Consider the following 15389-nt stretch of genomic DNA (forward strand, 5'->3'; position numbering starts at 1 on the left):
ACTATGAAAATTAAGGTAATTTTGGAAATGCAAAGGTGCAAAGTAATCAATGAGTGAATGATTACATCACAAAAATTCAGGATCTTGTGAATCGGACAAGGACATTATGAAAAGAAGTTCCAGAAAGAAGAATGATTAAGAATATCTTAAAAAAGTTTGTACTAAAATTTGAAATGGTCACTACAAGTATCATGGTTTCTAAGGATCTTAATGTCATGAGGATGGATGAATTAAGTGGATATTTGTTAGTTGTTGAAGAAAATTATTCAAGTGAATACATGGATAATGCATTCTCCACAAAGTATAGGGGGAGAGGAAGAAGCAAAGGACAATTCCATAATCAAAGCTTTCATAATTAGAACAAAAATCAACATAATTTAAAAGGAAATGTATTCCCTTCAAGAGGCAGAGGAAGGACTCTGAGTAGGTTCAGAGGAAGAAGCAAATGTGGATCTTGAGGAAGAGGAATAGATGGAGGAAGAGAAATATATCAAAGAAAATGACCACAATGTTATTAATGTCACAAATTTGGTCATATTGAAAGAGATTGTTATGCAAAAATGAGAGATAATGAACGAAAAGGTGCTAATACAATGGTTGAAGAAAGTAGAAATGATAAGTGGTTCATATCAAGTTTGATGGCACATAATGAAGAAACTAATGCATGGTATATTGATTCAGGATGTCACATCTCAAGAAGAGTTTTTAACTAGAATAAATGGTAACTATTATGGTAAAGTTGTATTTGATGATGATAGTATTGCAAAAGTGAAAAGGAAAGGTACATTTGCAATTCCACATTGCAATGGGAAGAAGAAGTTTATTAATGACACATTGATATCACCAACTTTGAGGAATAAATTTCTTTTCTATGGGACAAATGATGGATCATAATTATAAGTTGGTATTTGAAAACAAAGGATGTTTAATCATGGATAAGTTGAATAAAGAAGAAGTGGTAGCAAGAGGAGAAATTATTGAAGATAGGATTTTCAAGCTCTCCTTTGTTTCAAGCAATTCACAAAGTTTAAATGATAGTAATTTTGAAAAAATTATTACTAGATCATAAAGTTAGGCTGTAAATTTTGCACTTATGGCTAAAGTAATGGAGATGAATGATCCAGATAATCATGTAGAAGCATCAATTAAAAAGGAACCAAATGAAGTCATGGAAGCACAAATCAATAATTTAATGAAGAATGATACTTGGAATTTGGTCAAATTATCCAAAGGAAAATATTTAATTAGTACTAAATAGGTGCATAAAACTAAGTATAAATCAGATGGTTCAATTGATAAGTATAAAGCCTGCCTAGCTACAAAATGATACACTCATAAGGAAGGGATTGATTATACAAAGATATTTTCTCCAGTAGCGAAGACGGATAGAATCAAGAAGGTTCTTATACTGGTTGCACAATATAAGTGGATAATTTATCAGATGGATCTTAAATTAACATTCTTGAATGATTATGTAGATGAATACATCTATGTACAATAACCTAAAGGTTTTGAGATTCCATGAAAAGAAGATTTTTTGTACATAGTAAAGAAAACTCTATATGGTTTAAAGAAAGCTCCAAGGGCTTCGTATTCAAAAATCGATAAGGTTTTCAAGATCATGGTTTAATCAAGAGTTCATCTGAATCTAATCTTTATATACTTCAGTTAGGACAAGATATTCTTATTTGATGATTTGATCTATACAAGGAAAAATTATAAATTGTTTCAAATGTTTAAGTCACATATGTTTGCAAAATTTGAAATGATGGATCTTGGTGAGTCATATTATTTCTTGGGTACAGAAGTATGGCAAAAGGAAGATGGTATTTTTATGTTACAAGCCAATTATACTAATGGGATATTCTCAAAAAGTTCAACATGTTGAGTTTCAAACCAACTGCAACTCCTTGGCAAGTCAAGATGAATTTATATAGACATGATGACTCCAATATAGTTGATGCTACTCTATATTGTTGGTTGGAATTTCGATCTACTTAAATTCAATTCAACTAGATATATCTTTTGCAATAAATATGGTAGCCAAGTTAATGTCAGAACCCAAGGAATTGCATTAGAAGGAAGTTACGAGGATTTCGAGATATATGCCTGCTAAATTTGGCTATGGCTTAGTATACAGAGAAATAGAGGATTTTAGGATGATTGATTTTACAGATTTAGGTTGGGAAGGTTGCATGGGTGACAGGAAATCAACTTCAAGATATTCATTCGACATGGGTTCAACCATAGTTGCTTCAAATATTTAGAAATAACCTATATTTTCTCTCTCCACAGCTAAAGTAGAGTATAAAGCAGCAGCAACAACATCTTGTCAACCAGTATGGTTAAGAAAAAAATTAGGGGATCTACATGAGTAGTGAGAGCAACCTAATTAGTTGATTTTTGATAATCAAAGTGTTATTAAATTTTCCACCAATCTAGCTTTTCATAAGAAGATCAAACATATTGATATCTAATATCATTGCGTTCAAGATATAGTTCAACAAGGTGTGATTGAGATCATGTATTAAAAAATAGAGGCTCAGGTTGTAGATATCTTCACCAAGGAACTACCAAATGAAAGATGTTTTTGAAATTTCTCCAAATGATCATTATGGGGAAGAAATGTTAGAAATTGAACATTTGGAGTATTCTAGAATTATTATTACTGCTATGAATTTTTATTTTTTTGTTGCTATTGTTATGTCTCGAAAGTATTATTTAGATAAAGATTTTTTTAGTTAAGGGAATTTTGGAGAGATTGTAGAATTAGTTGAAAGATTATAGGAGATTATTGAGACAAGCATTGGCTCATAAAAATGTATAAATATTGGCTTACTTAATGGAAATGTTTTAAGCTTATTCTATGATTGCTAATTGATGTTTGCTCCATCATTCAGTGTATTATTCTTCATATCTAATAAATAAATTATTCATATTAAAAATAATATATATTAAAAGCTAACTTCTAAGTTTTTTTTGGTAAGTTCGGCAACGGTGAGGCTACATCATGGTCATGTCCGAGAATAACACCCGATTAGGGCATGTAATTGAACCGATTACTTAACATCTAGGAGTACCTTAACATCACACTCGATCACCGTCTATCCAAGACCTCATGGACTTATTAGTTTTACTATTAATAATAAACATTTAAAAAATATAGAGATAATGTATGACAAATATTTATCTTAATAAAATATATATGGGGCAAACTATACTAGTTAAAATATAAATTGAATTTGTAATTGTCATTAGGTTCTCTACTACAAAATAAAGTGATTTATAATGAATTTATTATTGTGTCCAGAAGAGCTTTCTAGTCCATTATGGTAGAGATGTTATAATGTAATGTAATGTTTAGCATTTTGACTTAGTCAAATTACATAAAAATAAAATAATAAAACAAAATTATTATCTATATAATTATAAATATACTTAATTTTAATTAATAATTCAATCATCATATATCCATCTTAACTCTAGATCTACCATCAAAATCTAAAATCAAAATGGATCTATGTTGGTATATTTTAAGTACTTACATTTTTTTAAAGATGAACCTATGATGTACATCATAGAAGAAGAGAGATGAAATTATCCTATACATCTAGGTTGAAGATTACACTATCGAACAATTAACAATTTTATGAATAAATTATCATAACTTATGATAAAACGAGTGCATTTTTATTGAAGATTACATTGCATTTCAGGAATAATAACAACGATGGAATATGTAATATAATAAATACAAAATATATATATATATATATATATATATATATATATATATATATATATATATATATATATATATATATATATATATATATATATATATATATATATATATATATATTTGTGTAAAATTAATAGAAAAATTACTTTAATTTAAAAAAATAATAATTATTATTATATAAATATAGGTTAACTATATAAATTAGCTATAGTGATGGTTATCCCTACTGTTGGTTTGACCACTGATTTATGATAAGTTTTACCATTGTATTTTAGAAAACTTTTATAAATATCTTTAATGAATGAAAGGATATTGAATAGAGGTAACAGAATTAGTTATGAATGTTTAAGAGCTTGTTTATATTAGATGTAACGTAATAAGTTAATGAACCAAGATTCAAAGACATTTGGTAGGAGAGGAAGCATAGCCCCTTACAATCCACTAGTGGGTTATTCCAAGAGGCATGGTTTTTCTTGAATATAGTGATCAGGAAACTCACATTTGTGGATAACATCCAGTAGTGGTTTCCCCCATTGTTAGTTATCCACAAATGCTTTCCCCCATTGTTAGTTAACAACTAAGTTATGATGAATTTTCCCATTGTTTAAAAATTATAGAGTTAAGAAAGCTTTTGATTTGTGTGGAGCATAGCAATTTGTTTTTTTCTTTTCTTTTTTTTCAAAACTAGGATAAGCCTAGCGTGAGGCCAACCCTAATGTTGGATAGAAGAACAATCTACCCACCAATATGATGTTGGCACCAAGATTGTGCAAGACTTGGTCAAACTTAAATGGTTCTTGGAAAAGTGCAACCCCAATATTTATCTCCCACTCTCAACCCCTCCCTATAAAATTAAAATTTGAGACCTGATGGAGACTAAAACCCCACACAAATCAATCAATCTACACCTCATAGGTTGGAGAAAAGAATTGTTATTAAAAAACAAACAATTTAGATGGTGAATGTAGAGAATATCCATAAGATTAAATTTAGTATCAATTATTGTAGCACTTCAACATATTGAAACCATTATTGTACTTCTTTATATTCATTCACAAGTTGAGTAAGTAAAGTATGATTTATTAAATCTCCTTAATCATAGTAATTGGAAAAATAATCCATGACCAAATATTTTATGATGTGATTTACCCATGAGATGTAAACTAGTTGGCTTCTATGGGGTTTATTCCCCATTAACTTTCAAGTTCAAATCTCATGAGAAGGGCTTGATAGTGATTTCCACCTATGGGGGAAATAAATTATCCGAAGGGTTGTCCAAGCTCGACCAAGTCTTGTGCAATGGTTGTTGTATCCCATTTGTGCATAAACCATTTTTTCATTCAACATTAGGGTTGTCCCTAGCCTAGGCTCCATCTATTTAAAAAGAAAAAAAAAATTGCTACAATGGGATTTAATTAGATTGCCTCTCAATTAGCCATAATCCTTTACTTTATAACAAATTAGTGACATTTTTCTTTTTAAATGACAAATACATGGGTGTGTTATGGTAGGATTCTATAAGATTGTCTATCAAATCACCTAGTAATTTTAAGCTTTAGAAAATTTCATTATGTTTACTTTTATTATGTCTAAGAAAGGCACATATTTTATCAACTATGGTGTATTATTTTGTCTTTACAAGGGCTAATATGTAGGTTTTGAAAAGTTTAATTTGGGGTTTTCTTGAAATATTTGGATGGCATTTCCTAGTTTGTTGGAGCCTTGGGTATGTTGTTGGGTTTTTCTTTGCATTATTTCTACATTAATTGTAAATATTATGGGAGTTGTGGGCATCATAGTACATTGAATGTAGAGAAAATTTCAGGGGTTGAATTTCACTCATGGGTTAACTTTCCATGTTTTTTTTCCAAAGAAAAAAAACTCAAGGGAAGTATGCCTCTGGAATACTTCAGAGATTTCACATGGAGAATTGTAAGCCCATGGACACACCTCTAGCTACAAACTGGAGGAAGGAGAATGCCACTTCAGGTGAAGAGGTTGATGTTACCATTTACAGGCAGCTTGTGGGGTCTTTGATGTATCTTGTGAACACAAGACCTGACATGTGCTATGCAGTAAACCAACTGAGTCAAGCTATGGTGAGGCCTACCAAGTTGTATTGGAAGGTAGAAAAGCATGTGTTACGGTACCTTAGAGGCACTATTGAGTATGGATTATGGTACAAGAGGACAGAGGGAGTGAAGCTTCAAGGCTTCACCGATGTAGATTGGGTAAGGAGTCCGTCAAACAAGAAAAGTACTTCATGTGTTATCTTTAGCATTGGATTCGCAGCTATTTCCTGGTACAACATGAAGCAAAGGTTTGTGGCACTCAGCTCAGTAGAGGTTGCAAGTCAAGTAGCATGCGAGGCCATGTGGATGAGGAAAATACTTGTGGGTCTTTTTAGTCAGGAGATGGATTTGATAGCACGATATATTGTGATAATCATAGGTGCATTAAGTTCTATGAGAATTTAATATTTCATGACAGGTCCAAGCACATTGATATTTGATATCACCATTTGCACGACTGTGTGCAGAGGAGAATTATGTTGCTAGAGTGCATTCCAACTGAGAAGCAAGATGCTAACATCTTGACAAAGGTATTGTCAAGAGGTAAATTTCTAATTCCACAGGTGTTGGATAGGGACGGTGAAAAATCTATTTCTTGCTAACAGGAAGTGTTAAAAAAATGTAGCAAGAAAGGCTCAATTTGACTTTAGCCTTATTCAAATTAAGTAAATTGAATTTCCACATCAGCAGGACAACTCGAAGGCAGTTGACTAGTGTGACATGGATCTTGTCACTCAATCAACTCAGTAAATTCAAGTTAGTGGGGTTGGAGTTCAGTTATGCATGTGTGATTGCTAAATTTTAGTAATATCATTCATTTATTTTCAGTGGTATTCAGTTAATTGACCTATAACTATTGATAGATTTATTTGAATGTCAGTGGTGATGTGGGACAACAGTTTAACTCAAATATCTATCAGTTAACTAATAAATTAGCCCAAAATAGCTAATGCATGCATGGAATTTGAGTTCCACAGCTGAAGTGGAGATGTCAAAGGCAGTGTAACATGAGTTATATACTAGTTTGAGTGTATAGGTGTTGCATGCAATTATGAGATCAATCCTTTGGAATTACGCAATCAATTTGGAGGAAATTCCTATCTTTTAGGGGCTAATTTCCTAAGGATTTGCACAAGGAATTAGGAGGCTTAAAGAGCAGATAATTGAATAAGTGTTGGCCATATTTTCTCATTTAGTAGAGAGAACAATTATTCTTTTGCAAGTTGAGCTCAGAGTTGGAGCTAGCAATTGTAATAGTTTCTCTATTCAACTATTTAATGCAAAGGGGCTTGAGGGGTTTTTCCCAGTTGGGTTCCCCTAGAAATCTCTGTAGATTTTTGGTTTTCTTATTGCATGTTTATGCATGCTTTTCTAAATTGTGATCTCTATTCCACATATTAGTAGAGTAGAATTGTGTCTCTTTTTTTTTTTTTTTAGTTTGAAATATTGAGCAGTTGCAATTTCTATCAAATTTCTACAAAGGGGTTGAATCAGTGTGAGAGCAATTTTACTATTTCATAACTTTTCACAGTAATTCAATCATAATACAATGAATCATAACCATAATAAATGTATGAATAAGTAAAATAATGCATCATACAGGGAGCATCATATTAATAACACATCAAGGAGCCATCACATAAAACACATACAAGTTTTTTCATGGAAATCCATACGAGAGAAAATCATTAATCCTTCTTCTTCTTTATCTTCAATTCATTACATAGATTTGTGGACTCCAACCTATTTGAGGCAACCACCCCCAAGATATGCAGGTTGTTATTTGTTGTAGGCTACAACATGATTGAGGTACCAACTTCAAAAGTATGCAAACAATTACTCACTATAGGCTACAACTTGATTAAGGCACCAACCTTAATGATGAGCGGGCTCCAACCTACTTTAGGCTACAACCTGCTGAAGGAACTAACCTTGATGATGAGTTAGATCCAACCTACTCAAGGCTCTAACTTGATTGGGGTTCCAACCTCAATAGAGGCACCCACCTCCTTTTGCAACTCCTTATCGACCTCTTTTCAAATTATTTCTATTAGATCGACCTTCTCTTTAATCGAAATAAGATTTCAAAATGAGTAGGTTGTCGTTGTAAAATTATTCCCCATAATCTATCATACCTTGTCATACTTCTTCTTTAACATGCTAACAATCTGGTCACCAAATATCCTTTTGGGAACGTATTTTCATTATAGATAAAAAAAATCACTACACTCTCATCATGGACCCAAAAAATCATGCAATAGGGATTCTCGACATTGAATATTTGTTAACAAGACATGCCATGCCTCTAAAAGCTTTCATGTCTAAGCCATGATCATCATGCATCATTTGGAATCCAATTTGGACCCATAATTACCCTAGAAACTCATAAACAATACAAAACTACATAATAAATTAAGGGTTCTATAGATTACCCCTTTCTAGGCGCTCTTCTACAAAATACTCAAATGGTTATGTCAATGCTACAAAATGTACACCGTCATTTTGCTAAACATTGAACAAAATAAAGCTTTATGGCAAAAATAAAAAAATAAAAAAATTGTTATGACGTGACTACCATTAGGACTCGAACTAGGGTCTTGACCAATACAATAGTAGCACACTTCCAACTATGTTATATATGAACCTTGCAATGTTATGCCTTGGACTTTATTATAAAGTTGACTCCGTGCCAAGAAAGGGGCAAAATCTCACATTACGAAACAATGTATTACACTAATTCAATATCAATTTTTATCTTTATCAATATTTTTTTTAACACTTCGAAATTTTTAAATAAAAATAATTAATATTTAAACAATATTGAATACAGATTCATCAACAAACTAAATCTATTATCAAAATAGAATTAAAACCAAAATATTAAATTTAATATTATTAATTATTAATTTAAACATTACTCTAATTTTCTAAAATAGATCCATCATAAAATATTTTAATTTAATATTTTTTTATATTCATAAATTACTATTACTTTAAACATTAGTAAATCCATCATAAAATCTTTTAATTTATAGTTTTTTTATATTCATAAATTTTCTAACTTAAAATTTCATTAATACATGCGATATATTTACTTTTTAATCATTTGAATTTAACTAACTACAATTAAGTAATTTAATAATCAATTAAAATAAATACATAATATTTAATTTAAATCTTATTTTCATTTAAAAGAAATACAATATTCTTTTAGAATCTATGTTTTGATATATTTAATTATATATTCCAAAATTTTAACATATTTAACTATTTGACCATACATAAATAAATTTTCGTTACCTGTTCAGATTAATAATTATATTTTTTAATTTAGGTAACGAAAAAATTATAAACTTACATACTGAGCAATATAATTACAAATAATGAGAAATATGAACAACGTTAACCAAAATATTAATTACAATTTTTTTAATTTAAATAAATTTAAAAATTCCCATTAAATATATGACGTTTATTTTTATTAGCATTACTTACAAAAATACAAAATATAACTACATAGTTTGGAATTAAAAAGTTGACCATATTTATATTTACACAAAAGTAAAGGAACATGTAAAAATCACGGAGTGACACGTGACATGACAAACACTGCATTTCATATAATAATTACTCCAATTACATCCACGCTAACACACTCTACCATGGTTTAGCATTAAATTTATTTTGAAGTAATGTTTTCATGTTGGGATCCTCCCATTGGATTGCATCCCACCATTTTCTCGAACCTTGTATTTCCTCCAGATGATTCAGCTTGTCCCATCCGCCACGCAGTCTCTTCAATTTCGGGCAACCAAATACTTGGACAGAGTTGAGCATAGGGGATAGCGGTGACGCGCCCTCTCCCAACCCTCCACTTGCACTTGCTGCTCCAACTGCCCCCATCCCCAATTCCAACTCCTCCAACTTATGGCAACCCTCTATCCACAGCTGTCTCAAACATGGCAGCTCCAAGCGGAGATATTTCAACTCCTTACATCGATACAGCGAAAGGCATGCGAGCTTTCGGAATTGAGTAACCCAACTCGGCAGTCGTTCCACATAGCAATACCCAAGAACCAAAAACTCCAGATCTTTCATCGCCAGCATATCCGGCGGAAGGTAATCTTGACCATTTACATTTTCACAATTCAGATACAGAGTTCTCATTTTTGACCAATTTCCGAAAACCCCCTCTTTAACTGGTGATTTTATCTTTACATCGCAAACCCTGAGACGGCTCAAAGTTTGTAGGTCTTTTAAACAAGCATTTTTTCTTTCTGCATTTGCCTCCTCCTCGAACTCCAATGCAATCTTGCACCCATACATTTCCAATCTTTCCAGTGAAACCAATTGCGAGATCCCACGCGGAAAATGCTCCAAACTGCTGCATCCTCTTATGTCGAGGGCCCTCAGCCGTTTGAGTTCGCCTATCCTGTCTGGAAGGCACTGTAATTGAGCACAACAGTAAAGATTCAAGAATTGTAGCTCCTTCAGGTCGCCAATGCTTTCAGGCAATTCACAAATGTCCGTTTTCATTAGTTGGAGGGAGGCAAGATGCTTCAGATTTCCGATGCAGGGCGGCAGAGACTCTATGCCAGTGTCACTAAGGTCGAGGACCCTCAGTGAGGGCAACTCGTTCAAGAAGCTTCCAGGAACTTCCTTAATACAAAAATTATTCCTCAACAGGAGAACTGAGAGGGACGAGCATGCGAATGTTGTCGGGAGGGATAGTAGAAAATTACTCATCAGTGACAATTTGTCACAGCCCTGGCCCACGACTTCCTCTGAGGGAAAATTTCTCACGCCCCGTCCGGCTTCTTTAAAATAACACCTGTGTTCGTTCTCCGCAACCCGAATCGCCAGATCGCGAAGAACATCATGTATTTTCACTTCCTCAATCCTTCCTACAGGATCCTTCCTTACCACCTCAATCAAACAGCGATCACTCAAGTGGTTGAGAAAACTGTGCGCAGTGTCAGGCAAATAATTCTCTCCGCTGCCTTTGACCAGACCTTCTGCCACCCAGAGGTCTATAATTTCTTGGACCTTGATTACTTTATCTTCGGGAAAAGCTGCAAAATATAGAAAGCAAATCCTCATATACTCTGGAAGAACATTATAGCTCAGCTTGAGGCGCTGAAATAATTTTTTTTCAATTTCATCGTGCGTGCCATAGAAGGTCTCCTCCACGTTTTGCATTTGATGTAAAGCATGCACCCACTCATGTTGATAGCTATGGTTTCGCATTGCAGCAGCAATTACATTTATAGCAAGGGGCAAACCTTTGCATTCCCCGGCTACTTTCCTCGCAATGTCTTCCAGTTCCTGTGGAACATTCCCATCCTCAAAAGCTCCGCTACAAAACAGTTGCCAAGCCTCATCATCTGACAGCGGTTTCACGCTGATGGTCTTACCGACTCTCATTTGCGCACAAACATCTGTACTCCGGGTGGACAGAACAATCTTACAAGCTGTGTCATTCAATGACACTCCCAGGCTTTCAAGCTCCAGACTCTCCCACAAATCATCAAGAATAAGGAGAAAATTCTTATCCTTTAAGTATGAGTACAGTGCAGATTTTCGCCCTTCAAAATCACATTCATCTGGTATTCCTATCTTTAATCTATCAGCAATGCACTTTTGGAGATTTGAGATCTTGGGGTCTTTGGAGACGGTGACCCAAATGATGGGGTGAAATGATTGGCTTACCTTGTCGCTGTTGTTGATGGTCTGAAGCAGCGACGTCTTACCGATACCCCCCATGCCGCACACACCGATAACTCGAACGCTCATGTCTTCAATTAACAGACTCTCAAGCTCCGACTGTGCAGCTTCTATTCCTTTTCCAAAAAACTTTGGGGTCTGGATCGGCATCCGGGTCGGCGGAGTAGGCTCACCGTATTCTCCGTTGGCTGGAAAATCGGCCTCCTTCTCTGAGTGGAGTTGAGCAACTTTCACTTTCCAATCTCCAACACGTTTGCTGATTTCATAGCGGGAGAAGCAGTTTGGGCAGCAACTCACACAATTTCTTCGTTGCTGGTACTCGTTGCCGATAGATTCTGAACTTTCAATGGCCCGTCCCGCCTTGTCCAGCCAAGCCTTCACTATTATTTGAGGGGGTTTTTGTTCTTGAGCCAGCTTCTCGTTTATACCATGTATTACATTGTCCAGACGTTGAGCCTGCTCTTCCATTTCAGCGACAGCTTGAGGCAAAGAAATAATGTCTTTGACAACTTGAACAGCTTTGTTCCAAACGCCGCTCACAATATTGCTAGACACATTGCCTGCAATTCCAGTACCAATACTAACGCCCGCCATTGGCTTCAAGAGATGCACAGCGCGTAGATCCCAAATCAAACTCGCAAGGCAAAATTAAGATTGCTCTTCCCACGGCTAAATCACCAGCAAGATTCAGATTTCTCTTCGCTCAAATTGTGCCAAGGCTATGAAGAGGGTGTGTGGATTTATTTCGCAGTTCTGGTTCACCTCGTTTTCACAGTGACGTTCAGAGAAATTCGGTCTCAAACAGCAGGAAAGTCACTTGATTTGACAACCTTCCCTTCGCACTCAGTAGCTGTGAAGTAACTCAGCTGGCAGGGGAGGGACCTGGTAAAACAAAGAAAATTCAAAAGTTGGGCTCCACTCAAAACTGTCATTATTATGAATGGATGGTTGGAAATTGGAACTGCGGTTGCTTGAATGTGGGCATGAAAGCGATTTAAAGAGAGCATTATTAAACTTCCATGTACCTTTTTCACAAAAATTAGTGGTTCACTGTGATGAAAGCGAGTTAAAAAGAGTATTATTGAACTTTCATACACCTTCTTCATTACTGTACCTCCAGACAAAAATTAGTGGTTCAGTGTGAAGTGGGTGTTGGGTGTCATTTTTTTAATGGGTGTGGACAAATCTTATAACTAAATATATTATATATTACGTTGGATTTTTATCAGATTATCTATCAACTTGAGAAGAACTAAAATCTATGTATTTTTATTTAAATTATTAATATCTTTTAATTAAAATTATAGTTTTTTAGATTAAATTTGCAATAAAAAAATGTGAGATCGAATTGTATCAGATATGCAGAATAAGATGATAAGGTGAGTGTGGGTGAGTTGAGGATTTCACATATATTAGTTAGGAAAGACTGTAAAAAATTAAAATTTCCAATGGTTGGGCCGCACTCAAAATTCCCACTTGTTTTAATTTTGTTTTTGTCCCACTTGTTGTCATTATGGACGGGGATGTTTAAAATTATTTTTTGCCCCGCTTGTTGTCATTATTATGCCGTGGAAAGACGTAAAAAAATAAAATTTTCAAAAGCTGGGCCGCATTCAAAATTCCCACTTGTTATAATTTTGTTTTCGCCCCACTTGTTGTCATTATTATGAATTGGGATGTTTAAAATTTTTTTTTGCTCCCTTGTCATTATTATGAGTGGGGAGGTCTAACGTTACTTGAACGTGGGCATGAAAGCGACTGAAAAAAAATTTCAATAGTTGGAAGTTGGGCCGCACTCAAAATTCCCACTTCTCTTAAAGAAAAATTCAACTTCTTGTAGTTATTATGAATGGGAGGTGGAACATGAATGGGAGGTGGAACGTCGTTTTTTGAACGTGGGCATTAAATGAGCATCAAATTGAACTTGGGCATGCATGAAATTGAACTGGGTATGAAAGCGATTTAAAAGGAGTATTATTGAATTTCCATGCACCTTTCTTATTACTGCATTAAGTTGACAAAGTTGTAAAAGTAATCCATGCCCCCCTTCCAAAAAAATCTGTGGTCCACTATGAAGTGAGTGGTGGGTGTCATTTTCTTGAATGAATGAGATAAGAAAGGGATGGGTGGGGACAAACGACAACGAAATATATTATATATTATGTTGGATTTTGTTGAGATTATCTATCAACTCGTTTACTTGAAAAGAACTTAAATCTATTTATTTTTAATTAAATTATAAATATTTTTTAATTAAAATTATAATATTTTTTATAAATTAATTTCAATATAAAAAAGTTTTAATTGTATAAGGTGGGTAAAACCAGATAATAAGGTGATCGCTGGTGACTGAGGATTGCACATATATTATAGTTAAGATTAAGACATCAAACTATGATGTATTAGAGATGTATTATAACTATGATGTATTAGAGATGTATTATAAAGTGTATAGGTACCAAATTATTATACCACATTTTGTGTATTTCAATTGATAATGTAGAAAGATGACTCATTGGTAAGGATATTTCTTGAAAATTTGTAATAAGCTCACCATTATATTGCATTTGTCATTGTATTTCAGGCCACTCTTATTGCTATTACCATATTTTTAGGAGGTAGTAGAGCACTTCTAAATTATAATTTATAAATCTTTATAATGTTTTTAATTCAAATATATTTTTGTTTTTATTTTTTATTAGAGTAAATATTATTTTTTCATTAAGTTTTTATTTTATTTTTATTTAAAAGGAATATTTTTCAATTCCAATTTAAATAAAAAAAATTAGATAATTTTCTTATATTAAAGAATATGTTTTTCAATATAACAAAAATAAAATTATATAAGAAAAGAATATATGAAATGAAAAAGGAAGCTTATCTTACATAGAGCGAAATATTGTTATCAAAACTAGTAATTTGCACAATGAATAACATAGAAAAGTGACTTCCAATAATGTTATCAAAACTAATAATTTGTACAATGAATTTCATAGAAAATGACTTGCAATTATTCTATAGCTTCTATCTTCATTCCAATTCCTTTATATCAATATACAAATTGAGCTAACAAAGTATAGATTATTATATTTACTTGAATACAATGTTGGAAAAATAATCCTGTTATATCTCTCCCCTTAATAATAAATAATAAATAATAAATAATAAATAATAATAAATAATAAATAATAAAAATAATAATTAATAATAGAAATAATAATAATAAATAAATCATTTAATAATAAATAATAAAAATAATAAATCATAAATGTTAAATAATAAATCATATTAAAAACATATACAAAGAAAATAAGTAAAAATAATAAAAATAAAAATAGTAATAACCATACTAAAACTCTAAATAAGAATAAATAGAAATAAAATAAGAAAACTATCTAAAAGAAGGAAATAAAACAAGAAAGCTAAAAATCAAAAGAAAAGTAAAGAAATAAAACAAGAAAGTTGTGTGCATGTGGTTCCCCTTCCAATGTTGTTCTATTTAATAGATGGTGAGGAAGATTCCCCTTAATAATAAATAATAAATAATAATATATTATTTATTATTTATTATTAAGGGGAGGGATATTACAAATCCACAAGAATATGATATGCTTAGGTGGTACTTGATCAAGTTTCTTATCAATTCAACATAGTCTTTTAAACTTTAAAAGAGTTAAGAAATTTTGTGATTGTCTTGTGTACAACTCACCTTGTCTTATATTGTCTTTCAAAACATTACAAAATGCCTATGGGAATCTATAAGATTATTTATAACCCATATAATCTTTAGTTTATAAGGAAAAGTTCATTCTATTTAATTTTTGTTTAACAATTTACTTATTTTCACTAAA

At 32.6% G+C, this 15389-nt stretch overlaps 1 protein-coding gene across 1 annotated transcript; it reads right to left on the reverse strand.

Annotated features, from left to right (window-relative positions):
* Positions 1–9265: 9265 nt before the first annotated feature.
* On the reverse strand, positions 9266–12397 carry LOC149161265 (putative disease resistance protein At4g10780). Its single transcript, XM_089435501.1, has one exon. It carries the CDS (start codon positions 12130–12132, stop codon positions 9472–9474), a length of 2661 nt encoding a protein of 886 aa, XP_089291627.1. The 5' UTR covers positions 12133–12397; the 3' UTR covers positions 9266–9471.
* Between the last annotated feature and the right edge of the window lie 2992 nt (positions 12398–15389).

The sequence above is a fragment of the Pinus tabuliformis genome, chromosome 5_2 (assembly GCF_031772625.1).
Source record: "Pinus tabuliformis cultivar Carrire ecotype Pingquan chromosome 5_2, CPIR1, whole genome shotgun sequence".
Lineage (NCBI taxonomy): Eukaryota > Viridiplantae > Streptophyta > Pinopsida > Pinales > Pinaceae > Pinus > Pinus tabuliformis.